Source organism: Melozone crissalis, unplaced genomic scaffold, assembly GCF_028551555.1.
Source record: "Melozone crissalis strain CALT ecotype California unplaced genomic scaffold, PUWL_Pcris_2 ptg000027l_1, whole genome shotgun sequence".
NCBI classification, from domain to species: Eukaryota; Metazoa; Chordata; class Aves; order Passeriformes; family Passerellidae; genus Melozone; species Melozone crissalis.
The window spans coordinates 61,430,053-61,455,447 of NW_026535805.1; the positions used below are offsets into that span (position 1 = coordinate 61,430,053).

Below are 25,395 nucleotides of genomic sequence, written 5' to 3' on the forward strand. Positions count from 1 at the left end.
CTGTCCCCATCTTTCTTGTAAGTCCCCATTGCTGTGAGCTCATCTCTCTGGCAATGATCTGACCTCTCGTTGCCTTCTTTGCTTCAGCCCCCTCCACTTCAAATTCTTGGGCTTTAGGTCAGTGGTTCAGGAAGAACCAGCAGAGTGACTGACTGGTAGATGCAATCATTGCAGTCAGTGCCGAGGAGCAGCAAAAGGAATTACACCTCTGTGCCTCCTGCCTTTATCAGCCTCTGGCTTGAAAAGAAGGGAGGTAGAACAGGCTGGACACCAAGCAGACACTGTACTCCCGTGCCCTTCGTCCCTGGAGGGAATGACAGCCTTGCCTTTAATATCTATAATCTTCCACTGTCGAACAGTGTGCAAATATTGAACTGCTGGAAGCAAAGAGCAGCCGAGGTCGGCTGGGGGATCAGCTCCACAGGCTAGACAGGCTGTCGGGAAGCAGAGTGGCTCGTCTGTGGCCATCGGCTAAAGGCCTGCCCGGCTGGCTCATCCCTTGCCCGGGGGCTTCCCTGTAACCCAGGCACACGGCCGGACCGCACTCAGCGCCGCAAACCCGCCCCGGGGACATCCCCCGGGCTGGGCTGTTCGCTGCAGGACCCGTCCGTGAGAGCTGTGCTAAAGTGTAGCCCAGGAGTGCTGCTCCTGCTGCATGGCCCCCGAGGATGACAGCACTGTCCTCCCGCAGCCCGGGGAGATGTCTGTAAGGATCTGGTGCTTGGGAGGCCCGAGCTAACGGGCTGGGCTGGAAACTTTTGGAAGGGACAGGGGAGGGCGGCAGCCTGCCCAGAACCGCGATCAGAGCCGGCCGCGCACCCTCCCCGGCGCCGCCGCTCCCTCCCCCGGCCCCGGGGCGCTCCGGGGTGGGATTCTCCCCCCGAAAGGCTCCCGGACCGCCGAGCGCCGCTCCCGCCCCGGCCGGGAGAGGCGGCGGCTCCCGCGGCTCCGGCCATGGGCAGCGGCAGCAGCCGGCGGCGGGGGCCCGCGGGCAGAGCGGGGCAGAGCCGGGACCCGCCGGGGACCGCGCCGGCCGACGCCGAGGGGGCGGCGGCACCACCCGGCCCCGGCTACCGAGCCCCGGCCGCCGGCGGCAGCGCCGAGCCCCGGAGCGGCGCGGAGGCGGCGGGAGGCGGCGGCGGGGCCCCGCTCCAGCAGGCGGTAAGTGCCCGCCGGCCCCGAACGGGACCCCCGACCCTCCCGGCGGTGGCCCCGGCCCCCCAGCCCAGCCCGGGTGTCCCCGCCGCCCTGGGCAGCCCTGCCCCAGCCGGCGCCACCCGCCGCGGCCGCGGCTTCCTCCGAACATCAGCAGCGTTACATTCTTTTGATCTCCGCTGCGAGCCAGGCTCCAGGCTCTGTTGCGTTTTCTCTTTGCTGCTCTCTGGGCGTTTTGTCTTTGCTGTTCTCTTGGCGTTTCCAGTCTCCGATGCAAGGCAAACACGGTCCCCAGAGGGGCCATCCCGTTTTTCGGTCTCCCAGTGCTACTGGAAGTTTCTTTTCCTGACTTGTAGAAATATGCCGACTTTTTAAAGTTCGGTTCCTGCTTTTTCCTGGGTCGGGCTCGTAAACAGAAGGTTTAAAATGTGAACATAAAGCTGCCCTTTAATGTTTGCCAATCCGCTGCAACTGCAGTCTGGCTCGTCCTGAAGGCACATTTCAGTCTCTAACAAATAATGGATTTGCTTCTAAGGGAGTTGAGATTTACCTTCTGGGCTTTTTTTCCATTCCAAGAATAAGAGCAGCATATATATCAGCTGGTGATGAGGTCAAAAATCAACGACATCTTTCATCTTGGCTTTGGAAGCTGTGTGGTTTTTGTTAGATAAACACTGCTCTCCACAGATACACGAAAGTTGTCAAAATAAAGTAATAAATTCAAAAATTGAAAGAAATATTTAGGACCTAGGAACATTCTGCATTGCATGCCTCAGTTTTGCTCTTTAGGTATCATTTCTATCACTGAACTGCACATCAGTGGGTTAAGGATTACTTTAATACAAACTAAATTTTCCAGTCAGAAACTTGACAGGGTTCTGTATGAGAACCCTTTATTTAGACAGGTTTTAAAGAAAAACCTCGAAGTAAGGTTTGGAAATTGAAGAAAAAAAAATAGACATCTTGTACTGGCATATTGTTTACCTTGCTCTTTAAACTCCAAACCCTCCTGCAGAGTGAATGGAGCTTATTCCAGCACTACTTTCTCCTCTGAGGGCCTCTCATTTAGGAGTAATCCTCCCGACTTCTCCCATTTATCTTTACTTGTGGGAATAGAGGCTGCTGGTATTCATTTTCCTTCTTTTTCCATGTGTGAATATCATGGCTGTATCTTTAATAATTCTAATAAGCTGTGAGTTTTCCTATGCAGAAATCAGTATCTTAGCCCTGTTCTGAAGTGATGTATATTCTGGCTAATAACATACCAGAAAGGCAATGGAGCTGCCCTCATTTTTCTTTTCTAATGCCAGTAGAGACATTTCACTATAACAGTAGATACCAGTGAACTAATGACAAGGAGCAAACTGTAGAGGCTGAGGAATTTAAGATGTGGCCCTTGGGGTAGTGTGGCAGTCACTATGCCCCACTCCCTGCTTCAGACTTCCCTCTCTGGCAGAAATGGTGGTAAGGAACCTATAGCATCACCTTGGCCACCCCAGGTTGTGGTGCAGACCCAGGGGTGGGAATGATGTCAGGCTTTGCAGCACAGAGATGTCCATTAGGGTCCTCAAAACTCAGCCTGGAGCAGGCATGTGGGGCCTTGGTCATCCAGTGAGGCCAAGTATGTGCAGCACACAGCAGTGCCACCAGTGAGGCAGCAGTGATGCTGAGCATCTTGTGTGTCTCCTCATCCAGCTGTTGCTGCTGCCTCTTTTTTGGGAGGAAGCTCACAGCTCAGGTTGCACCCAGACAAAGACAGCAGAGAGCTACCAGTATTTCTCAAAGATACTAAAGACATCTAAGAGAAGTTTCAGGTAGTTTCAGGGCAAACTTGAAGCTTTTCTTGGTAGCCCTTTATTTTCCTGAACCTGAGATGGCAGAGACAGAAGTCGTGGGCTTCCTATTCTGACTCCTTGAGGCCTCAAAAGTCACATGCCTGTGAAAAGGAGGGAGGAAACATTTTGGAGCACCAGGTTTTGGTTGTTTGCTGGGTGCAATTTAGTCTTTTAGGTTGTTGTGCAGTCCCACCCTTCCCAGGAGGCTGGGGGAGGCAGTTTCTGGAAAGGGATATCATCTTCATTGCATTGCTGGTAATTTTAGGGTGATTTCTCTCAGTCTTGACAGCTTCTAAAGTCATTTGCAGTTTCTGTCTTGTGGTAGGAACTTGCTTGCTTTGCCCTGTTCAGTTGTCCAAATTGGAGGATAAGCAAAGAAATTTCAGAGAAGAAAGGATGAGTTAATTCAACAGAGTTAATGGGGGAAAGGTGAGGCAGGAAGAGGAAAGGCAGCAAGGATGTATTACAGTAAGAAAGTCTGATAAGAAATAGCCCCTGAAGGAGCAGATTCTGGCCAGTGGAAGTAGAAGAGACCTTTGACACCAGTCAGAAGAGAGCAGAATTGCAAACAGGACTCACTGTTCTGCTGTCACAGCTGGGTTTCTCCTGGGTGTGATGTGCATCAGTGTTGTGTTTCACAGCTGAACCCTGGCACAATTTACCATCCAGCAGTAAGCTGGCAGCACTGATAGGCACTCAGGCCAGGTGACAAGCGCTGGTGGAGCATGCAGCTGCCTTTAAAGACTTGAGCAACCTTAATTATATTCAGTTAGTGCTTGGGAGCAAAAAGGGTGAAAGCATATCACAGTAGCAGGCTGGGAACCAGATCCTGATGCCTCACATGCCTCAGAGCAGACCCCAGCACCTCTTTCAGCATTAAACATCCATTTTCAGCTTTGCTCTCAATTCCAGATGGTTGTATGTGCTATTCCTTGTTTCTTTGCTCGAGACAGAAAAATGTAGTTGAGATTTTGCAGGTGCTGCTGCAGCACAGAGCAGGGGTGGCAGCTCTTGGTGGAAGCCAGGGCAGAGGCTGTGGCCTCAGGCATTTCCTCATTGGTTTCCTGAAATGGAGGAATAATACAGACGTGTTAGGGTTTCAGTTTTAACAGCTTTTCCCATGGCACCATCTCTCCTCCTGACTGGAGACAGGATGTGATTCCATGAAGCAAATCACCCCAGCTGCAGCACAGGAGTAGCACAGCTAGAGGGTGTATTCACCAGCTTCTAGAGGGACTATAATATAATTTTAAAGCACCCGAGTGTTTAAAGCTTTGCCTGATTTTTTCAGCCAGATGTTTTTTCTACAGACTGATGTGGCACAGCGTCACCTCGTGGCTGCTGATGCCCAGCTGCAAACACAAAAGGGTCCTGAAGGGACATTAAATGCCATGCCCCATTAGCTTCTTGCAGGAACTCAGGTTTATTTTTCTGCTCTTGTTAAAATGTGCTTCCCTCAAACAGAAATTTGATCTTTCTGATTCCACGCTGTTAGCAGTTTATTTCAACATTTTCTTCCTGGTTGTGTTAATAGTCAAAAATGCCCTCAAATCAAGATATTGTGCTACACTTTCATAGGGAGCATGGGGCCTTTAGAAAATGTCATCTGCTGCTGAATATCTGGGACTCCCTGAACTTCCCAAAGTCAGATTATTTCAGATTCTGTAGTTAATGTCCAGTTGTAGATCTGGCAGTTGCTGAGTTAAAGGTCTCCCTCTCTACCCCATTATATTTCTTGTCGTGTTCAAAGTACCTGAAACTTGACCAGACCCCAGAAGCAGCGAGCTGTGCTGTCCCCTCAGCCAGCATCACCCTCCCAGCACAGCTGTGTTGCACCTGGACTTGGAAAACTGCTGACTAGGTATTTTCCACAACTCCCCCCTTTCACTTGGCAGAGCATGGGTGGCTTTTGCCCTGGAAACTATTTGTGATCTAAAAGCTACACCCAGGGCATGTGCAGAATAGCTGGGAGCTGCTGTTTTAGTTGGCAGGAGAGGAGAAGCGTGGGAACTCCTTGCATCCCTGCCCACTTCCTGTCCACCGCCTGCTCCTAATTCCTTGGCTGGCCAGAGGATGTTGCTGCAGACCAAAGCAAAGCTGGAAGTGCTTTGCCTGGGAGTGCTTTGCCTGGGCTGCAGCTGGGGCCTTGTGTCACATTTGGCACCTAGTGGCACCCTAGGTAAGCTGCTTTTTTTAGCCAGCAGTACTGGCTGTGGGTTGGAGAGGCTGATTCCAGCAGTGCTGCCTGTCTCAGCCCCAGTCCTAGCAGTGCTGCAGGGTGATGCCTGTCTCAGCCCCAGTCCTAGCAGTGCTGCAGGGTGATGCCTGTCTCAGCCCCAGTCCTGGCAGTGCTGCAGGGTGCTGCCCTGCTGTGGTAGCAGCAGTGCTGCCTGTCTCAGCCCCAGTCCTGGCAGTGCTGCAGGGTGCTGCCCTGCTGCTGCACCCGAGGGCTCTCCACTGACAGCCTCCCTCCCTGCCACAGCAGCGGGTTGGCATTTCAGCTCAGACTGATCCACCAGTCCAGTTCATGGAGTGTTTGTGTAGAGGGATTTGGGAGGAGCAGAGGCAGGGAAAGAGGCACTGGCATACGTGTTTCAGAATGCTGCACAATTAAAACCACACCCCATGGACCAGCACTGGCAGAGACCACACTGCTCCTGTGTAGATACTTAACGTGGCTCAGTCACGCCTTGGATGTGAGTTGCACCTGAACTGTACTCAGTCTGTATTTCTACTGCATCTCAAGGCTATATGGTAAACTGTACCATAGCAGCTGCCTGGCACTGGAGCATGATGGTCTGCCCCACTGAGCTGGCATGATTTTTGGTTAGGACCAGCTTGTAGTCTCTCAAATAATGACTGGGCATTGCTTAGAGACCAGCACAGGAACCATCTCAAAGAGCTTGAATTTAGCCTCTCAGTTTTGGAGACAATGTTAGTAGTCAAGACTGCAGCTGGCTGGTTTCAGTGCAGCTTGGGAGCAGCTCTAGAGCCTCCAAAGGTACATGGCTCCAGATCACCCTGTGGAAGGTTCCAGGAAAGGGTGTTCTCACCCAGCTTATTCATAGCTGCTGGAGCTGACAGAGAAAGTAGGGGGTTAAGGGCTGGCAGGGCCATCAGGAACTTGCACTAGACTGGGGGGAGTGGGAAGCTGCACCCCAGGAGTGCTGGTTTTTGCATGCAGCAGAGAAAAATAACTCTTGCTTCCAGCTCTCAGCTCTGCCTTGCTCCTAGGAGCTGCTGCCCTAAGGGATGGCTGAGCTGTGTGAGCAATGACTGTCAAACCATTCCACCCCACATGTCATGACATTAAATTAAATGTTGATACATGCTGGGTGAGCTTAATATCCAAGCCTTTAAACTTGGAGGAGGGGGTGATGTGGGGCTTTGTGGCACAGCAGACGTCAGCAGAGGATGCCTGTGATGAGAATGAGGTGGAAAATGAGGAGACACGCCACGGTCTGGATGAGTAATAAAAAGATGACTGCAAGCTGCAGAAAGGAGAAGCTGACTTCATTTAACTCTTCCAGGACACAGGCCAACCAGGCCAGCAATTACTTATTTAGCTGTAGGATAGGAACCCATAATATTAAAGTGTCCTGACATGCACATCATGCTAACCCACATAAAGGGCTAATACTAATTATCTGCTGAACTTGCAAGACACCCATTACAGCGCTCCCCAGCCGGCTGGGTGGGGTCAGTGTTTATTGTGTCTCACAGCCCCGGGCAGCCTGTGCTCCGCTCCCTGCCTGCTGCCCGGCACATGGTGTCACCCGGGCACCCCGAGCCAGGTGGCCTTTGCCTGCAGGAAATGGGAGCAGCTCCCAAACTGTGGAGACTCTCACGGCAGGGAGAAGGCAGAGGCTGGAGGTGCCTCTTGTTTTCGCTTGCCACCATTTTTGATTCATGCACTGGATGAAATGTTGGTAGACATCTACGTGTGCCAGTTCCAAATTCTCTTGGGCAACAAGTATTGCTGCTGACAGATCCCTTGGAAAAGGTGGGAGCAGGTTTTGCACAGAGAAGCAGATTTTGCTAACCAGAGCTGCACTATCCTGATGACGAATTAATTCTGTCTTCCACCCACACAACACGTACAGCTCGTAATATGGAGGAGTCAGCCACAAGGGAAGAAAAAACAGGCAACCTACTGTACAATCCAAACCCCTCCCTGGAATGATCCAAGCCCATCCTTTGCTCAGAAGTATTGGAAGCTGGGTTCTTACTGTGGGAAAAACATAATCAAAGCACTCCTTAAGAACTCTATTTCCCTTGGTGCTGAGGATGAATAATGTTCTTCACCTGGTGGAAGGAAACTCGGGCCTCAACAGTAGTCCAGTGATGATGGATGAGGAGCTGCCTTGTGGGATGCAGTCCCAGGAGAAGTCAGCCATCAGAGCTCAGCAGGCTGTTCTCCTGGCACTGCTTCTTGCTCTTGTTGCATGTGGGAGATTGCCAAGAAACAATCATAAATAACCAGGAGAGAACTGTCTTACCTCACTGTCAGCTTTCTCACATACCCTTGTCTCTGCTTGGACCCAGAAGCTCTTTTTAGAGTAGTTCAGCCTCTTCCAGAGAAAACAAAGTGCTGCCAAAGAGCAGGGACTCTTCTGAAAGGATGTGGAATGCCTTTTGACAGGTATTACACTAAAACTCGATGAAAAACTGGCAACATCTTTTGTAATTTTTTGACAAAAGCAGCTAGGATGGGAAACACAGTGTACAACAGATACCTTTCCTGGCTCCTGAAACAGAAGCTACTGAGGGCTCACCTGGAAGAGATGTTCACCCAGAGCCATCAGAGAGGTGTCCTTGCTGCAGCTCTCCTCACCTGCTGAAGCATGGGAGCCAGAGGTGACCACAGCAGCACAAAGCCCTTGCAAGAGGCAGGGAAGAACTGAGCAGTTCACTACCAAGCACCTCTCTATCTGCCTCTCAGTGTCTGAGACCATGGGGTTTAAACCTCAGCTCCTGTCCATCCCCCATGAGAAGCAGCTGAGGAAGGAGTGTAGTGGAAAAATACCCTTGCAAATTAAAATCAGGTGTCCTGCAATACCTGCAGACACTCAGGTGGACATTTCTACCTGGGGGATGGCACACACAAGCCTGACCAACATGAACAGATTTTAATCGGCACAGAACTGTGTGTGAAGCCATCACTGTTGTACCAGCAGTGCCTGTAGTGGGGCATTGCCCCTCCATAGCGGCCACACTTTCCAGCACCAGTCCTGTGCATGACCTTGAGGCAGCACAGGTTTGAGCTATTCTGAGAGCATGTACATGATCTTACTGAGGAATCACTTGATCCCATCCAGCCCTGCAGAAACACAGCAGAGCAGTAGGCAATGGCTCTGCATTGCAAGCTTTTCCACACCTCTCCCTGGTTCCTTTGCCTCCTGCTGGCGGTTAGGTTTCCTTCCTTTTGTTCCTTTTTACTTAGGGAATTTTTTCCCCATAAGTTGCTACAAAACACTAACAACAGGGTACTTGAGAAAAACAAAAAAAGTGGCCACGCTCAGGGGAGGAGGGCCGGGGAGGTAAAGGACTAAAGGACGGGACTGGGGCAGGTTGAAACGATCACGCCGCTGCTCCCAGGAGTGACTTGGAGGAGGAGAAGGAGTGCAGCTTTGTCCACTGGTCTGTGGGCAGAGCTGCTGCTTCTGACCTCACCGGAGCATCAGGAGATTCCCTGCCTTTTTATTTGACATTCGAGGTTCTCTGTCTAGCCGACATCTTTAGGTTAGGGGGAGGGGTAAAAAGGGCCTTAGCAGATACTGGATTCTGTTGCTCACATCTAGACATCACCTCAATCTATCAATTTTGTGTTGGCTCGTTGTTTTTAGGGGGTTTTGGCTAGGTTTGGTGAGGAGTTTCTCCCATTGCATGCTAGCTCCGATGTCATGTGCATGCCAACTGGATGTCCCCTCCTCTTCACCGTCTGGTTGCCATCTTCCAGGAAGCAGCAGCGTGTCACTTGGCAAAAGGGGGAATTCTTAACCCTCAAGGACAAGTAGTTAACGAACGACAGGTGATTACAATAACAAATGACAGGTGATTACAATAAGAAACAGGTGATTACAATAACAAACAGTTAGAACTCCGCCCTGGCAGCAACTGGCCCAACCTGTGAACTCTGCAACCTTTTAGAAGAATGGGCAGCTGGTCTACTCACAGCAAGGTGCTGGCTGTATCTCTTGGCTTCCGAGGAGCACAGTAGGAGCTGCTGCCCTGGAAAGGGAATTTGCTGCTGCTGCCAGAGCCCAGCCCAGAGCTGCCCCTTCTGCTGTGGGGTGAGCCTCTGCTCGTGATATTAGCCACTGAACTGGCACCTTATTACCCTTACCTCTCTAAAGCAGGGACCTGTCCCCATCTGCTCTTGTGCCCGGGATCCTGAGCTCACCTCTCCCTGCCCTGCTGGGAGCCAGGCCGCCGCTATCCCACCCCTGCTGTCTCTTTGGCACTGCTCTGAGCTTTTGCTGCACTGTAGCCCTGCATCCCCTGCCTGCTGAGACATCCTGCTGGCCCTGCTTGCTGCTCTCCAGAGTTCTGCTGGGGCACCGGGATCGGCCACCCCAGGGGTTTGTGAGGCAAAGCCTCTCCTCCGTCCCTTCTACTCTGGGCCCAGCCGCCATTGCTGTGTGCTGCCCGCGCCACAGCGCCCCCTGCAGCCCCGGGGGAATCACTGCACCTGCCCTGCCCGCCGGGAGCCAGCAGCGCCCCCGCCGGCCGTGCCCGGAATTGCACCGAGGGGAAAGCGCCGCGGCTGAGGCGGCCGGGCCTGGGTTTGTGTCTGTGTGGTGTTAGTGCCAGAGCTGCTGTTTGTTTGCTTTATCATACACACCAGTAAAGAACTGTTATTCCTATTCTCATATTTTTGCCTGAGAGCCCCTTAATTTCAAAATTATAATGATTCTGAGAGAAGGGGTTTACATTTTCTATTCCAGGGGATGCTCCTGCCTTCCTTAGCAGACACCTATCACTCAAACGAAGACGCTTCCCTTTTTTCCTATACAGAAAATATTTTCTTCTTTTCTGCACTGATAAAACAACTTTTCATTTCTGTTTTCTGGAAGGCCCTGATTTGGTGCAACCTGTTTAACTTGTTTGTGTTGTTGTGGGATTCAGGGTAGTTTGTATGAAGGAGGCCCACCAGCTTCAGGATTGCGCCTCAGAAACAACAATAACAAGCCAAGATGCAAAGCCATGTCCCACTCCCTTTCCCTGTGAGAATACAGTGAAAAGGTAGAAGAAGATCATAGATAAATTATTCTCAGTAGTACCTGGCTGCAGAGGGTTTATTTTAATACGGGCCCAGCTGGGGACGAACAGTGCCATCCCTACCCCCATTTTAAATACCATTAGGTTTGGCTTTGGTTGCTCCCCAGGTATCCCATTAAAAGCCTGGGGATTCCCACATAGGGAAGATGGATGTTTCACCCCAGATGGATAATTTTTCCAGGAAACATTTTTGTCAGGTGAAAATTGGGTTGATATGGCTGTGACTTCCTCCCTTAGCAGGTATTTTCATACTGTTACCTGCAGCTGGTGGCACGGTGGCATTCATGGAAAACTGTGAGGTTTAACAGGCCAGCGTTCAGGGATTTTGATTCTGTAGCAAGCAGCCACCCAGCTGTCCTGAGTGCTGAAACAGAAACAGCAGAACAGGGCTAGGAAAGGAGAGTCTCTTGTACCTGTATCGTCTCCACAGAGGTTGTTTGGAGGTTTAAACCAAACCAGGGAGTTTAAACCAGGACATGTTGCCCACTGTAGACAGAGATAGGTTTCATAGAAAGAAATAATGGTCTGGGTTGAAAGGGAGCTTTGAAGATTACCTAGTTTCAACCCCCCCATCATGGGCAAGGACATTGTTAACTAGACCAGATTTCTGAAAGCTCCATTCAGCCTGGCCTTGCACACTGCCAGGGATGGGGCATCCACAGCTTTTCTGGGCCACCTGTTCCAGTGCCTCACAACTCTCACAGTAAAAATTTCTTCCTAAGATCTAATCTAAATTTGCCCTTTCAGTATAAAACCATCATCCCTTGTCCTGTCACTACAGGTCTTGTAAGCAGCCCCTCTTCATGTTTCTCATAGACCTCCTTTAAGTAGTGTAAGGTTGCAATAAGGTTTCCCCAGAGCCTTCTCTCCTCCAAGCTGACCAACCCCAACTACCTCAGCCTGTCCTCACAGGAAAGGTGCTCCATGTCTCTGATCATTTTCATGGCCCCCTCTGCACTCCTTCCAACAGGTCCATGTCCTTCCTGTGCTGAGAACATCAGACCTGGATTCAGTGCTGCAGGTGGGGTCTCACAGGAGCAGAGTAGAGGTGGAGAATGACCCTCCTTGAATTCAAATTATTTTAACTGTCTTGTCTTCTGTCCTAGGCTTTGTCAACCAGAAGCCCACCAAGCCCAGAGAACAACAACCTTGATCACCAGTGAGTATCCCCTGCTTTCATGGTATCTTCAGCATGGGGAAAGCACATGGAAACAAGGGGCCTTTATGCTTTTTCTTCATTGTTAACGCTGTACAGAAGAGCTGAGAATGGTGTGAAATGGTTTATAGCCCTAAATATTCTACCCTTTTACTTATTTGCAAATTAAAAAAAAACCAGGTGTTGCTTGAAAAGATTCAGGCTCTAGCTCAAGTGTAGTATAGAGGTTGTGTGCAATCAGAATTTTGGGTGTTCTCATGTCAGAGAGGCACATAGGAGTAGTTAGTGCAAAGCTGTGGAGAATTGCTCCAGCAAAGGGCTCAGGCCCTGATTCACCTGCGGGCTCTGCAGCATGTGGAAGAGGATAATAATGTCTCTGCTCCCCAGGAGTCTTAAGAGAAAGCCCATCAGCTGCTCCAATGCTACACCAGTTAGAGACAAGAGTGTCCCTCAGGGACAGGGGAATGGTGGGGACCTGCTGTTCTGGGTGCCAAACAAAAGAAACCAGAAATTTTCCACAAGCAAAAGCTGCCCAAAAGAGTGAGCCTCTGAGTCGGCTTGCACCAGGAATGGGAACAGTTTAACACATGCTAAAAAAACAGGTGAAATGAACAAGCTTGGAAAACTATCTTAAAATATCAGCTCCTTACATTAAAGAGCGACTCTCTCCAGCATTAAGCTCTGACTCTCATGCAGCCCCTCTGCTCCTGCAGCACTCAGAGCAGACTGATCTGCAGATGCTGGTGTGTGACCCACTAACGCCCAGCTGTGCTGCTGGCTGTGTCAGCAGAGCCCAGGCACTGCTGCAGCTCCCCTCTCACTGCTGCTCTCCCTCCCAGCTGGCAGGGAGCTCACCTGGCAAGGCTTCTACAGGTGCTCTTGCAGGGACTTCAACCTCTCCTGTGCTTCCCAGCACCCTCAGTGGGCTTTGGGCTGTGATGCCAACTGAGTGTTCTCCTCCTGGGGTGCACAGCCAGCCCTGCCAGGCCCCTGTGCAGCTCCCCAGGCACCCACTGGCCCCAAACACCCTGCCAGGGCTTCTCCCTCCCTCTTTGATGTGCAAGGGGAAGGTTTGAGACAGCAGAAAATGTTTTCTGATCTGGGATGACAGAGCAGGAGATTATTTTCATTTAGATAACGTTTACTATATACTCAGAGTCCCATAGCACCACTCATGTGTGAAGTGCCTGTACTGCCTGAGATAAGCAGAATTGCAATTTCTGCTGGCAAGAACTATACAAACATTTTTTTGGAAATGGCCCAGCACCCAACAAATTTTTGAAGACATCAAATCAATTAAAATCAAATCAAGCCACAGAAAGAGAGGTTAATGTGCACGCGTAGGTGTCTCATCCTTCACATTTCTGTGGCTGGAATCATTCTAGGTAAACACTTTGCAAACAGCAGAAGTCAGCCTTGTCTTGCTAGAGTTGCTGACTGAAGAAATTCCCATAAAGCCAATTAAAGGAGAAGCACATGCCGAGGAAGGAAAGAAGAACTAGATAGGCAGTCACGCAAGAGAGAGGTGGGGGTGCACTGCTGTCCTAGAACATGGCCCTGTGTTCAGACACCACACGAGCCTCTGAACCAGCCCCTGCTGAGTACTTTGGATGTGCTCCTGCTTGGGCTTTGTTACCTCTCATCCTCACTCCCCCAAAATCTTTTGGGAGCTGCTCTCCAGCATCTGGTAGTTCAGGGGTGGATGACACAGCCCAGGCACACAGGAATGATTTTATAATTGCTGCCAAGGCTCGTGGCACTGGCATGGTTACCGGGGCGTTGTTCTGACCCATTTTTCAGCTGCTGGGCCTTGCAGAAGGCATTTTAATGATTAACCCTGGACTTGCCCATCCTCAGCAAAATGATAAAAAACACTGGCCTAGATTCACCCCAACCTAGTTTTCAGCCACTTAACTCAGGTTTGTGCCTGGGAGTTTGTCACCCTAGTCACCCATCAGGGCCATTGTCACAGGAGCCTGCAGGCAGCTCTCCCTCACACCAGGCACCTGCCTGACACCAGGGATATGGCACTGACAGCCATCCCCACGGCTGGGATCTCAAAGGTAGTTTTGCTCACTATTGGTGTAATTTTGTCCTTTGCATTTCCTTCTCCACATTGCATAGTTTGTTGTCTTTTCACTTAACAAAAAATCCACCCATAACTCCTGCTTCCCTTAAGAAACTTTAAATACCGAGAAGCGTGTAGCTGAAATGGAACACATTTCTTGCTTTCCTCTTTCCTGAATTGTTTTGCTCCAGCCTCTTAAATCACTTTTATTGCTGCTTTCTACACTCCCTCCAAGCTGTTAAGAACATTTTAGCAGTGAGGCGCCCAGAAGCCTGCCCAGTAATCCTGATGGAGCTGCACTAGCCTTCTTTTTCCTTGCTGTCCTATCACAATGCAAGTTCCCCTCTTGCTTGCTTTTCAGCTGACTCCTTCTCTCTCAGCTTTACTCCTTCACAGATTTCTCTCCTTCCCCAGAACATCTGGGGTTTGAAAATCTTTCCACTCAGGGTACTGTGTTGCCTTCTGAAGCAAGGCAGGCGACCTGGTTCTGAGGAAACGGCACGGCAGCCCTCTCACTAGGGCCACTCGGGCCAATGACACACGCAGACATCAATGTGATGGACGGTCAAAAGGCGTTTATTGTCTCATCTCTTGGGTTTTTATAGTCTAAGGGGTCTCTACGTCAATGTGGGTCTGTCTTTACCATCTATGGTTAGTAAGAGGTGGACTGTTACTGGGTAGGGGATGGAAAGTTACTGGAATTTGGTTAGGAGGGTTACATTCCTATGTTAGTTTCTTATCTATGGGAAGCAGATGGTCTTATCTAAGGGGATCTGAGGGTCCTGGCTTTCCGTGACATCGCGAGATCTTCCGCAGCGCCTCTCCCTGTCTACCACATCTCCCCCCCCCTTTTCACAAATGAATGAGGTAGTCGTATACATAGGTACTGAAGTGAGGTATGAGGTTGTAACTGGACAAGGGAAAGGAGTCTTGGGAAACTTGAGTAAGCTTTTGCCAGACAAGTTCGGAGGATCTTGTGACTGACGGTGTTCCCTGGTTGAATTCTCTGGTTGATTTCTCTGGTTGATTTCACAGCAATTGTCGTCGGCCTAGGTACATGATGTTGGTCCGTTCCAGGCGGGTGTGAACGAACGAGACCAGCTTGTTCAGCAGGCATGGTCCGAAGGTGACTGTTAGAAACCTGTCTATATTTCTCTTTTGTGGATCTGGCTGGGTCCCTCAAGAAGATGGTGCACTTCTTCGTCTGAGTGGTACAGGACCCTAGGAACAATCTGAACTTGGACACAGAAGTCGTTAGAGTCATTGAATTTGGCAAGGAACTCACAAGGACTCGCTCCGGATCGCTGGCAAACCCACCTCCCAGATGCGGATGGGACTGCCCATTTATTGTTTTTCCTGTTAGGCTTGACGATTTTGGTGCAGATGTTGCCTCCCCGCTTAGCTAGGGTTGCATTGCCAAAGCGTCTGCCTCGGCCTGTGACTTGACTCCGGGTGATTCCCTTGCGAGGGGTGTCCCATCTGCACTGGTGAGGGGCGTTGGCTGAGGAATAACTGAAGGGAGTGTTTAAAGCGACTCCTTCGAAAAAGGGGGGTTTGACATCATAACAAAGCCTGCAGGATTCGGTTAGGTTAGGGTTGGATTCGTTCGGGGATACAAAGGTAGCTTCTAACATGCGAAGGATTGGGTCTGAGTCTGGCTCGGTTAAGCGGCTCCTCTGAAAGGTCTCCGCTTGACCGGTCGGGACTTTGCTGACCCCTGTGGGTAAGGTTTTGGGGTAGGTTATGTTTCTCCCTTTCGGCACGCTTTTAATCGCTTTGTTGGGTCCGACTGCTCGGGGTGCTGACGGTTGGAGCCTGATAATTTGCACGTTCTCCCTCTCTTTTGACCCTTGAAGGACTACCGTCCTGTGGCCCAGCTAGGGTGATCTGGCTGCAAGACCGTCCTGTTGTAATCGGTGCATACCCGAAATCTAGGGATTTTATGCTGGTTTCGATGGAAGTTCCTGTGAGAGAAGAGGGGTTCTTTGCAACCGATGGGTGCCCTGGTGAACTGTAAGAATTTGTCTGGCTCTTGTGGATCCCACCCAGGCCCCGATGGCCTGGCATCTGTAACTATGGTTTCGCAGCCCCAGTGCCCACAGTGTCCCCACCCTGGGTGATCGCAGTAGCTTTTCCCAGGGTTTGAAGCTGGGCACCAGTAGGATAGGTACGAGTGTGTGACGTGTGGGGAATAGGGGTGTACCTTTGGCCGTCCTGGAAACAGGTCGGTGATGCGGAGCACGAAGGATGGGGTGTTCGGTGTGGTGATTTGTCTGAGCGCTTTGCCCCTACTAAGGTGTCGCATGACCCGCCTGAAGGGCTGATGGGGGTAGTGGTCTGGGCCGGCTTGCCCTCTGGCAACTAGCCCCAACAGCAAAATCCCACAGAAACTCCCTTGGTGCTTGGGTCTCACCCGTGCGGGTCTCTCGGGTGCTGCCTGGCGGCTTGGTGGTCTGTCGCTTTCGTCCGGAACCGGGAAGTACGCATCACGAGGGCGTCCCACGAGCAGGTCCTGTAAACAAATACTCGCAATTCTCGTCAGTCTCATTCTGCTCGCTATGAAGGTCCGGTTTAATCGACTTAAGTGGACACCACCTGATTTTGCCGTCCTTTTTGACCGCTGCGTACCCTCGCCCCGTGAGCATCAGCCTCCAACCCCGTTCCCACTCGCCTAGCTCGTTTCTGATTACCACCTGTGGGCCCTCTTCTAGCGTTCGAGTGACCCAGTGTTTTTGAACGGGACTGTTTGTTTCATCTCCCCTAGGGAATTGATTCAGTGCCAGCAAGGCGGTTGCCAGCATACGTGCCTGATCTCCTGGGGGAATGGCATTGGCAAAGCCCTCTGCTTTTGCCAACACTTCTATCTTGGCTTTCATGGTCTGGTTTGCTCTCTCAACTATGGCCTGTCCGGTACTGTTATATGGGATGCCTTGCACTAGCGTGATACCCCATTTCGAGGCAAATTCCTGTACTTGTTTGGAGGTGAAATTGGAGCCGTTGTCCGTTTTGATCTGCTTGGGGATACCAAGCCAAGCCATGGCTGTCAGCCAGTGCTGGATTGTGGCTTTGGAGTTAGTTTTGGGGTGCTGTGTGGCTACGATCGTTCCGCTATGAGTGTCTACTGTCACTGCAAGCCATGCTCGGGGCTTCAGCAGTTGACTTAAGATGAAGTCCGACTGCCAGATTTCTGAGGGCTTGAGACCTCTCGGGTTGACTCCGTAGGTCCAAAGGGGTGACTTCTGGCAATGAGGGCAGGTGGCTACCACATGTCTGGCGTCCGCCGTCGAGATTCCACATCTCTTTGCTAGTGCTTTGACTCCGATGTGGAGTGACTCGTGCAGTTGACGGGCTCTTTTTCCAAGGTCCCAACGCCTTTTGCTGCGGCGTCCGCTTTGTCGTTGCCGATCTGGAAGTAACCTTTGATTGGGTCATGGCTGTTGATGTGGATGACTGACGCGGTGCCCTGTCGCGAGGAGAGTGCTTCTTCCAGCATTAGGGCTGCTGCTGATGTTGACACTCCTGGTCCTGCCATGGCTAGGCTGAGCCTTGCCACGAATATGGAGTCCCTTACGATGTTGAGGTGTTCATCTTGGAAGAGTCCGCACGCCAAAACCACTGCTGCTGCTTCCAGCTGTTGCACTGACCGCGTGGGGTCACACGCTTTGACGCAGTGCCATTGCTCTCCTGCCTGCCACGCTGCTGCTGCGGTTGAAGTTGTGGAGGAAGCGTCTGTGAAGACCGTTGGTCCCGGCTGTGGTCTGTCCTTGACCTTTGGCGGCATGTCCATGTCGACTATGGTCAGCAGCTTGGTCCAGGGTGGCTTGGAGGAGTAGGTGATTTCTCCTCTGAAGCCGGAGAGAGCAAGGGCCAGGTACTCTGATTTTGCGGCTGACTCTATGGTCGGCTGCTTGCGAAACGGAAGGTGGATGCTTGTCGGCTCCGTCCCTAAGTGTTTCAAGGCGAGTCTCCTGCCTTTCATGATGAGGTTGGCGATGCACTCGATTCCTGGGGAAAACGCACGAGCGGGTCTTCCGAGGACCACCCATTGGATCGGTCGGGCCTTTTCTGCAGGTCCTTGGGCCAGTGCTCCCACTCCCCCCTTCGGTGTAAAGTGGACGTACAGGTCCAGTGGCATGGCTGGGTTCCACCTGGCAAGCGTGCCAGTGGCCATTTGGTTTTCCTTTCAGGAGGTCGTACAGAGGGTCCATGACCTCGGGAGGAATCAGGACGATGTTGCGAAGCCACTGCAGCGATCCCACCAGGCGTTGCACGTCGTGGAGCTTCATTTTGGGGGGGTCACGTAGGAGCTCGTGATGCCCACTCCCAGGAAGGTCACGCAGGGTCCTCTCTTGATCTTTGCGCTCGCGATCTCGAAGCCGTTGGCTTGAAGGGTTTCCGTGACTGTGGTCACCAGGTGATCTACTTGGCTTGTCGATGGTGCTGCGACCAGGATGTCGCCATTGTACTGGATGATGGTTGCGGTGGGGTAGGAGTGTCGGACTGGCGTCAGTGCTTTGTCCACGGTGATTTGGCATATGGTCGGGCTGTCGACCCGGCCTTGCGGAAGTACTCTCCATTGGAAGCGAAGGTTGGGCCGCTCGCCGTTCCGAAATGCCCCCGAAAAGGCGAATTGCTCTCTGTCCTCAGGGTGCAGAGGTATTGAAAAGAAGCTGTCCTTGATACCCAGTACTGCACACGGCTGCCCTTCGGGGATGGCTGAGTTCGTGGGAAGCAGTGTCTGGACTGGACCCATGGGTCTGGTCATCTTGTTCACTTCTCTCAGGTCGTGGACGAGACAATAGCCTTGTCCGGGCCTTTTGGGGACCACGAATACCGGAGTGTTCCAAGGGCTGGTGGAGGGTTCTATGTGACCCTTTTGCAGTTCTCGGTCGACCTGTTCCTGCAAGGCTGCCATTCGAGGCTCTGTCAGGGGCCTCTGCTCAACCCATACAGGGTCTGATGATTTCCAAGTCAATTTGATTGACAGCGGGGGGTGTACAGCAGTGGCCCTCGTGGTAAATTTGTCATCCGAAATCCGAGCAAGGAGAGAACGTCCCTTCCTAACAGGGGTGGAGAATTCTGCAAAATTGACTGCTCCCTGTGGGGGCATAGGGCTTGAGGGTCCCCTGCCCCACTGGGGGTTGCTGTAGCTGGGCCGTCTCGCATTTGCAGCGGGAGGAGGCTGAGTGTGGCCCGCGCGCCCCCTCCCTCTCCCGTTTCCCCGGGGCCGGGATGCTTGGAGTGAGGGTGCTGCCAGGGAAAGCTGTGCTCGCTGACTAGCTGTCCTTCCCCGGAAGCCTGGGCTAACACGGTCGTCTTGCCATTCCTGCTTAAATGCAATCCGCCCCGCCCCATCAAAAAGCATGCGGCTTATTTGCGTAATATCAAAATTGAGCAGATCGTTATTGCTAGAAAGGCCGTCCTCAGGAGTGGGTACTACAACTGAGTTGATCCCTATTTCTGAAATCCCTTTGGCTTCTTTTGGGTTAACTGGGGTATATGCCCTTTGTTGGTTCCCCCGCGCTCCGGCAACCCCCCCTGGGAAAGCGTGCATGGAGGCTGCCGGTGCCCGGTCCCCACAGGCTGCTTTTATTTTCCCCCATCGGTGAGTTTGTGTTGCGATTGTTTCCCGATATTGTTTAAAGCTTTATTCGGTTTCGCTCGAAACCGCATTAATTCTGCTCTCTCGGTTTCCGAGTCCCAGCCGGGCTCGGTCGGCACTTCCGAGCTGTCTGAGCAGCTGTTACTTGACTCTGGGCCGGAAGCTGAATGCCGGTACCCTTCCGGCGCTCCGTGCCGTTTTGTGCGGCTCCGACCCCGCTCCTCCCTTTGGGGGTGGTGCCGCTCCCTCCCCCTGGGGTCCCCCCGCCTCCTGACGGGGGAGGTCCTTGCCCTATAAGGACCTAATTTGAATAGAGCGCTCTGGTTGGTCTGACACTCTACCGCGGGGACCGCCCCCCCCCCCCTCCCCGCTCGCCCGCGCATGCGTTGTTAAGCAGCCTGACGGCATTTCCTCCTCCCTTCCGCCCTCGCCATGTGGTTCGGCGCCATTTTTAAACGCACATGGCGGGGGCGAGTTTTTACCGATCCCGGCAGGGTCCGACCATCCGGCCGCGTTCCGCGCCTTCTCCGCGGGTCCCTGCCAGAAGCATCGCGCGCGCTGCTCTGCCTCTTGTGCTGGATCGGCGACCGGCGGGGAAGGGACGGATAGAGAAACTGCGGTTTTCTCGGATGGTTCCGCGGGGGGGCTAGGACCCGACGGGCTCCGTGGGAAGGTCGGGGGGTTCCCTGGGGGTTCCGGGGGGTCTCCTGGGGGCTCCGGGGGGTCTGGGCTCGGGCTCGGAAAGGGATGGAACGCGCCCGGCCCCCGCATGTTCCCGCCGTCAATCCGATCGCTCTCAGAGGCGGTTTGTGTCGCGGCCCCCACCCCCGGCTTTGCTGTAGCTAATAAACCTGTACACGCGGCTTTCCGCGTCTCCTGTTCTTCTAACGTCTCGCGTAGGGTCTCTTCTACTTTCCCCCACGCTCTGAGGTTTTTACCTCTGCCTGCGGACTTAGAGTCCTCTGCTGAGGCGGCAGTACACGTCTCCCGCGCTCCCGAATATAATATTTTTACCGGACGTCCGATCGTCCCCAGCTCTAGGAGCCTTGCAATAGCAAGATTAGAGTTCCTGAGCTCACCTTTAATTCCCCATTGCTCATGAGCCTGACTTACGACCTTCGCTGTGGATTCCATGGTCCACGCTGGTCCGGAGGCGTCCCTCCCGCTGTAGTCGGACCCGCCGCTACAGCCGCCGCCCTCTGACCAGGAGAATTCCCGTTCCCCGGGCGCTGCAGCAGTCCCGGGTTTCGGCACCAGTATGTTGCCTTCTGAAGCAAGGCAGGCGACCTGGTTCTGAGGAAACGGCACGGCAGCCCTCTCACTAGGGCCACTCGGGCCAATGACACACGCAGACATCAATGTGATGGACGGTCAAAAGGCGTTTATTGTCTCATCTCTTGGGTTTTTATAGTCTAAGGGGTCTCTACGTCAATGTGGGTCTGTCTTTACCATCTATGGTTAGTAAGAGGTGGACTGTTACTGGGTAGGGGATGGAAAGTTACTGGAATTTGGTTAGGAGGGTTACATTCCTATGTTAGTTTCTTATCTATGGGAAGCAGATGGTCTTATCTAAGGGGATCTGAGGGTCCTGGCTTTCCGTGACATCGCGAGATCTTCCGCAGCGCCTCTCCCTGTCTACCACAGTACTGACCAGTTATTTTCCTGGCTGGAGGGTCTAGCAGCCCTCAGGTGGGCTCAGTGTGTGTGAAGCCAGGCTCTGCAGCCCTGGCATGTGGTGACAGGAGGAGCAAGGTGCCTCCTCCACTGCTGGAGCAGCTGGAGGAGCACAGGAATAGGCCTGTGGGCTACGAGCTTTTGTCCTGTGCACATCATGAGCTTGGGATTTCCCTGCCTCAGCTGCTCACTGAATTCTAGGATCAGCAGAAGTAGCTGCACCAATGTGCCTTTGAGATGGAGGTTTAAGTTGGGATGGCCTCAGGAGGTCTCCAGTCCAGTCTCCTAGCTCTGGCTCCAGGCTGGAGCAGCTGTGAAGTCAGAGCAGAATGCTCCAGGCTTTGTCCCATCAGGTGTTGAAAGCCTCCAAGGATGGAGCCTGTACAACCACACAGCCTGTTCGTCTGCTTACTGTCCTCAGGGTACAGAAGTTCCTCCTTTTATCCAGATTAAAGCTCCCATTTTTTATTTTATTTCAGTTTTCCTGTATTAAGTGATACAGAACTTTGCCACAAATAGAAATAGTATGAACAGCAGCTTGCTTTTCCTTTGCTTTTGAAAGAAATGCAGCCCTCTCTTTTCCTCTCATTTCTGGGGTGTGCATAGGATGTGGAGTCTGCTTTTGCTTTTTCCAAAGCACGTCTGTGTCTCAACGAGTTTTACCTGGAGATTTTCTCCTGCAAACCAAAGCATGGAGAATAATTAACAGTGGGAAATTATGTAACTGCTGAGAGAAACAATGGCTCTTCTGTGGGCCTGCAAGCAAGCTGCCAGGAGCTCTGCCTCTTATTCATCACGTAACATAAAATTAGTTAGAGGATTGTCACAATGCGGAGTTTAAATCAGTAAATCGTGTGCTTTAACTGAGATTTCTGCACTTCCTTTTCCCGTTATTGCTTTGTAAATGCTGCTGTATGGTTCCAGCTCTTGGACCTGTAGCTTTCTTCTCAGGTCTTACCCAGTGCAGTGGAAATCAGATACCCTGCAGCCCTCAGCAGGAGAATGAATAAATGGAATAAGCAGAAGAGTCCAATTGCTAAATCGTGCTTGCTGCTAGTAGAGATTGCCATCAAGGGCATGGTGCAGTGTAAGTAACTGTAGAATACCTACACTAGCCAGTGTCACCAGCTGGCCATCAGGTGACTCCAGGAAAAACACCAGGCTATTTCTGACACACGGGGGGCATGGCAAACACAGCGTGGTCAGAGCAGCTGGGCTGGACAGGAGCCTGAGGATGCTGCCTGGCCCAAGGAGAGCAGTGTGAAAGCACCTCCTCTGTAGGACAAAGTGCCCTTAGAAAAGCATTTCAGGGTTCTTTTCTTCAATTCTGACTCTACATTTACATACCTGCTTTGGGGCAGTTTCTGTGATTTTGTCTAGTAAACGGGTCCTCAGTGTTTTTAATTGAAGGATGCTAATGGATGAATTTTATTCATCCCAGCTGCAAGAGCAATGGTTGGGATAGAGCTCATCCTTAGAGGATTTCAATAGATAACAAGTCTGGGACAGATCTGGAGCCATGCTAGTGGATATGAAAATCTCTCCTCTTTGGCAAGGAACTAATTGACACACAAAACCAAAACATTTATTTCTTGTTTACTTGTTCTTCACTAGTGGATGGTGACAAAGTCTTAGTTGACATGGCGTGGCAGAGCACTTTACAGTTTGGATTTACCAGCTTAATTCTCCACTTAGCTCTGCCCCTCACCATGACCTCCATTCCAAAGAGCCATGTGTTCCAAGCCTGCCAGCCTGGCTTGCTCACCTCCTAGAGCTCTACAAGGCCAATGAGAAGCACTCCTTGTCAGCTGCTGGCTCCTCTCTGGAGTCCTGGAGGGCCAGACCAAGTAGGCTTAATTGGTGGCATGAGGTACAGTGGTCAAAGCCCGCAGAAGACTTGCCACTGTTCTCCCTTATGCAGGTAGGGACAGATTTCTCTTGTACCCAACAAAAACCACCTCTGATAACACCAGTAAAACCCATACCAGTTCCCTTTGAGTCATTCATCAGCTCTCACTCATGGGAGGGCTGTACTGATGTGGAAACAAAAGCTGTAAGAGCAGTTGGGGGGAGCTGCATACATATTTTGGTTGAAACTCAGATTCCTTATGAATGCGAACAAGATAATTTCTTTTTGCATAAAGCCTTAAAAGTAGCATAAAGATTACACTGTCCTTTAGCTGGGCCTGGAGCCTAACTCAGAAGGTTCTGGGAGCTTGATCCTGGAGCACTGTAAGGGTTGTACTGTAATGAACTCCCAGACTGAACTGGTGCCAAGTGATAGCAAATGTCAGCAGGCACTGTGCCAGTGGGGTATGGGAACCAGACGCGACAGAGTATCTGTGTCTCAGCCAGCCACATGCAGCTCAATCTTTCCATTCACAAAAAAAAACTGAAGCAAGGATCTTGTGTCTTCAGAGCCTGATTGTCTCTCACAACACCACTAACTCACTCCCTTCCATGCTAGGTGCCCAGAAGGCAGCAAGAAGCCGCTGGGGCAGCCCACGATCCTGTACGATTACTCGGAGGAGGAGCTGATGGCCAGCATCGAGCGGGAGTACTGCCGCTGAGCCCCCAGGGACCGGCAGGCACAGCCCGGGGCCAGCCTGAGCACAGCTGCTCTGACACCACAGCTGCACGGCACAGGGGCCTCTGGAGGGGACTGCAGCATCGGGGGCTGCTTGGGAAGCGCTGAGGAGGAAGTTCCCCTGATCAGCTCCCAGGGGGAGCAGGAAGATCCTCACCAGCTGCTGATTTCTGATTGGTGCCACTGCAAGAGGGACCAATTCATCTTAAGAATCAATATTTAGAAGCTCATTTCTAAATGCTGTTTTTAAAGGAACATGTACTAGAATTAATGTCCTGCTAGAGGTGTTGAAATGTGGTGCTTTGAAGGAAGATCCTGCTTTGGACCTAGTAAAAAATTGCAGCAATATCATCTGATCCAGAACTTAAGGAGATGTTGAAGGAAATTCATGTTTCTGCCACTTAAAATGTGACAAATTGCACTTGTGCAAACCTCAGGTTCGGGTCTGAGTTTGGTACTGTCTCTTTCAATCTGGTCCCAATCTGGTCCCCAGTATGGGAGATAAGAGGGAAAGGGGATTGAGCCCACCATCTAGTGCATAGCCAGTGTAATCCCAGAGTTCAAATCCCACCACACTGCCAAATTAGACTCCTGGGAGCCATCAGGGAACACAGGATTTATATGATCCCTTTGGGGCCGGGTCCCAGCATGTGTCCTACCTGGGCATGGATCCATCCCAGTGATGGGAGTGAAAGCAGGAGGCACATCCCCGTTTCAGTCATCCTCCTCAAGGGGTACTTGCCTGCTCTTGTAGAGCAGCTGTTTGGGCTCAGTTTTCAGAGTTGCTACTCCTAGCCTTTCCCTAATATTTCTTGTCCTACAAGAAAAATCATTTTACCATTAGCTGACTGCAAAGTAAACCAGAATGTTCTCTCTCCTAAGGAAATAGTATTTTCAGTGTTCTCAGACAGGGAAGCCTGATATTTTGGGTTTCTGCTTTTATTACATCTGCATGTTAACATATTATGAGTATCTACTTATTATCAGAAGTAGAAAATTACTTTATTTCTATCTTCTGCTGAAGCATAAAAGGCATCAGATGAAATTTTCACTACGTGTAAATGCAAGAAAAAACTACAGGACACCTCTTAAGATGCTGTATTTTAAGTATTTTATGATTCCTGGGACCTGTGAAACACAAATAAATGCATCTATACTCTGAAGCTCTCAGTGAAGGCATCAAATGTTCTGAAAAAGGCTCTCTGAAAAATCATGCTCAGGTACCTGCAGAGACTTAGCAGGATGCATCCCTGGAGGGTGGCAGGTGGGATTCCTGCAGGATGCATCCCTGGGGGATGGCAGGTGGGGTGCCTTGAGGGGGGCACTAGATCACAGCCCTGGCACACAGTCTCACACCCCAGTTGTGTTCCCTGCAGCTGCCTTCAGCAAGGCTGGGCACTGGGAGCTGGGGAGCCCCCAGGCAGCCCAGGGTGGGCAGTGGGAGGGAGCCAAGCTCCCACAAAGCTCTGCATGCTTGGAGGCAGCAGCTCCCAGCACACCAGCTAAGGCATGTCGACAGGACCAGGGATAATAAGGGTTTAAACTGAAAGAGTCTAAATTTGGGTTGAACATAAGGAAGAAATTGTTCACTGGAACAGGTTGTGAGTGCCCCATCCCTGGAAGTGTTCAAAGCCAGGGTGAATGGTGCTCTGAGCAGCCTGGTCTAGTGGAAGATGTCCCTGCTCATGGCAGGGGGATGGGACTAGATGGTCTTTAAGGATCCTTCCAACCCAGGCTGTTCTATGATTCTGTGATACCTTGGTGGCCCAGAAATAGCTGGAGTAGAGAGCAGATGTCCCTGCATTGTTGGGAGAAGTTGGGTGGGCCCTCTGGAGAATGGCTCTCTAACCCTCCTGGAAAAAATCCAGTTTTGAACAATAGCAGTTCTTTCACAGGAACAGTCATTTTTAGACCTATTAATGTCACTGATCTGTGGCAGGATACAGTTTCTCTGCAGTTTATGGAGAGCCCACTCACCAGATCTCCCAGAGCTTGTGTTAGTTTTCAGCAGCTCTCAAAGGCCTACTGGGAGGAAGA

General features: G+C 51.6%; 1 protein-coding gene across 1 annotated transcript; it reads left to right on the forward strand.

The window, feature by feature from the left end:
- Nucleotides 1-954: 954 nt before the first annotated feature.
- On the forward strand, nucleotides 955-23,341 carry CYS1 (cystin 1). Its single transcript, XM_054279048.1, has 4 exons — nucleotides 955-1,161; nucleotides 11,242-11,292; nucleotides 11,378-11,430; nucleotides 23,239-23,341. The coding sequence occupies exons 1-4, from the start codon at nucleotides 955-957 to the stop codon at nucleotides 23,339-23,341; spliced, it is 414 nt and encodes a 137-aa protein (XP_054135023.1).
- The last annotated feature ends 2,054 nt before the right edge of the window (nucleotides 23,342-25,395 follow it).

Coding starts and splice junctions, on each gene's coding strand:
- CYS1 (XM_054279048.1), top strand. CDS start 955: ATGGGCAGCGGCAGCAGCCGGCGGCGGGGGCCCGCGGGCAGAGCGGGG. Junction 1,162..11,241: donor GGGCCCCGCTCCAGCAGGCG/GTAAGTGCCCGC, acceptor TCCTTCCAACAG/GTCCATGTCCTTCCTGTGCT. Junction 11,431..23,238: donor AACAACAACCTTGATCACCA/GTGAGTATCCCC, acceptor CTTCCATGCTAG/GTGCCCAGAAGGCAGCAAGA.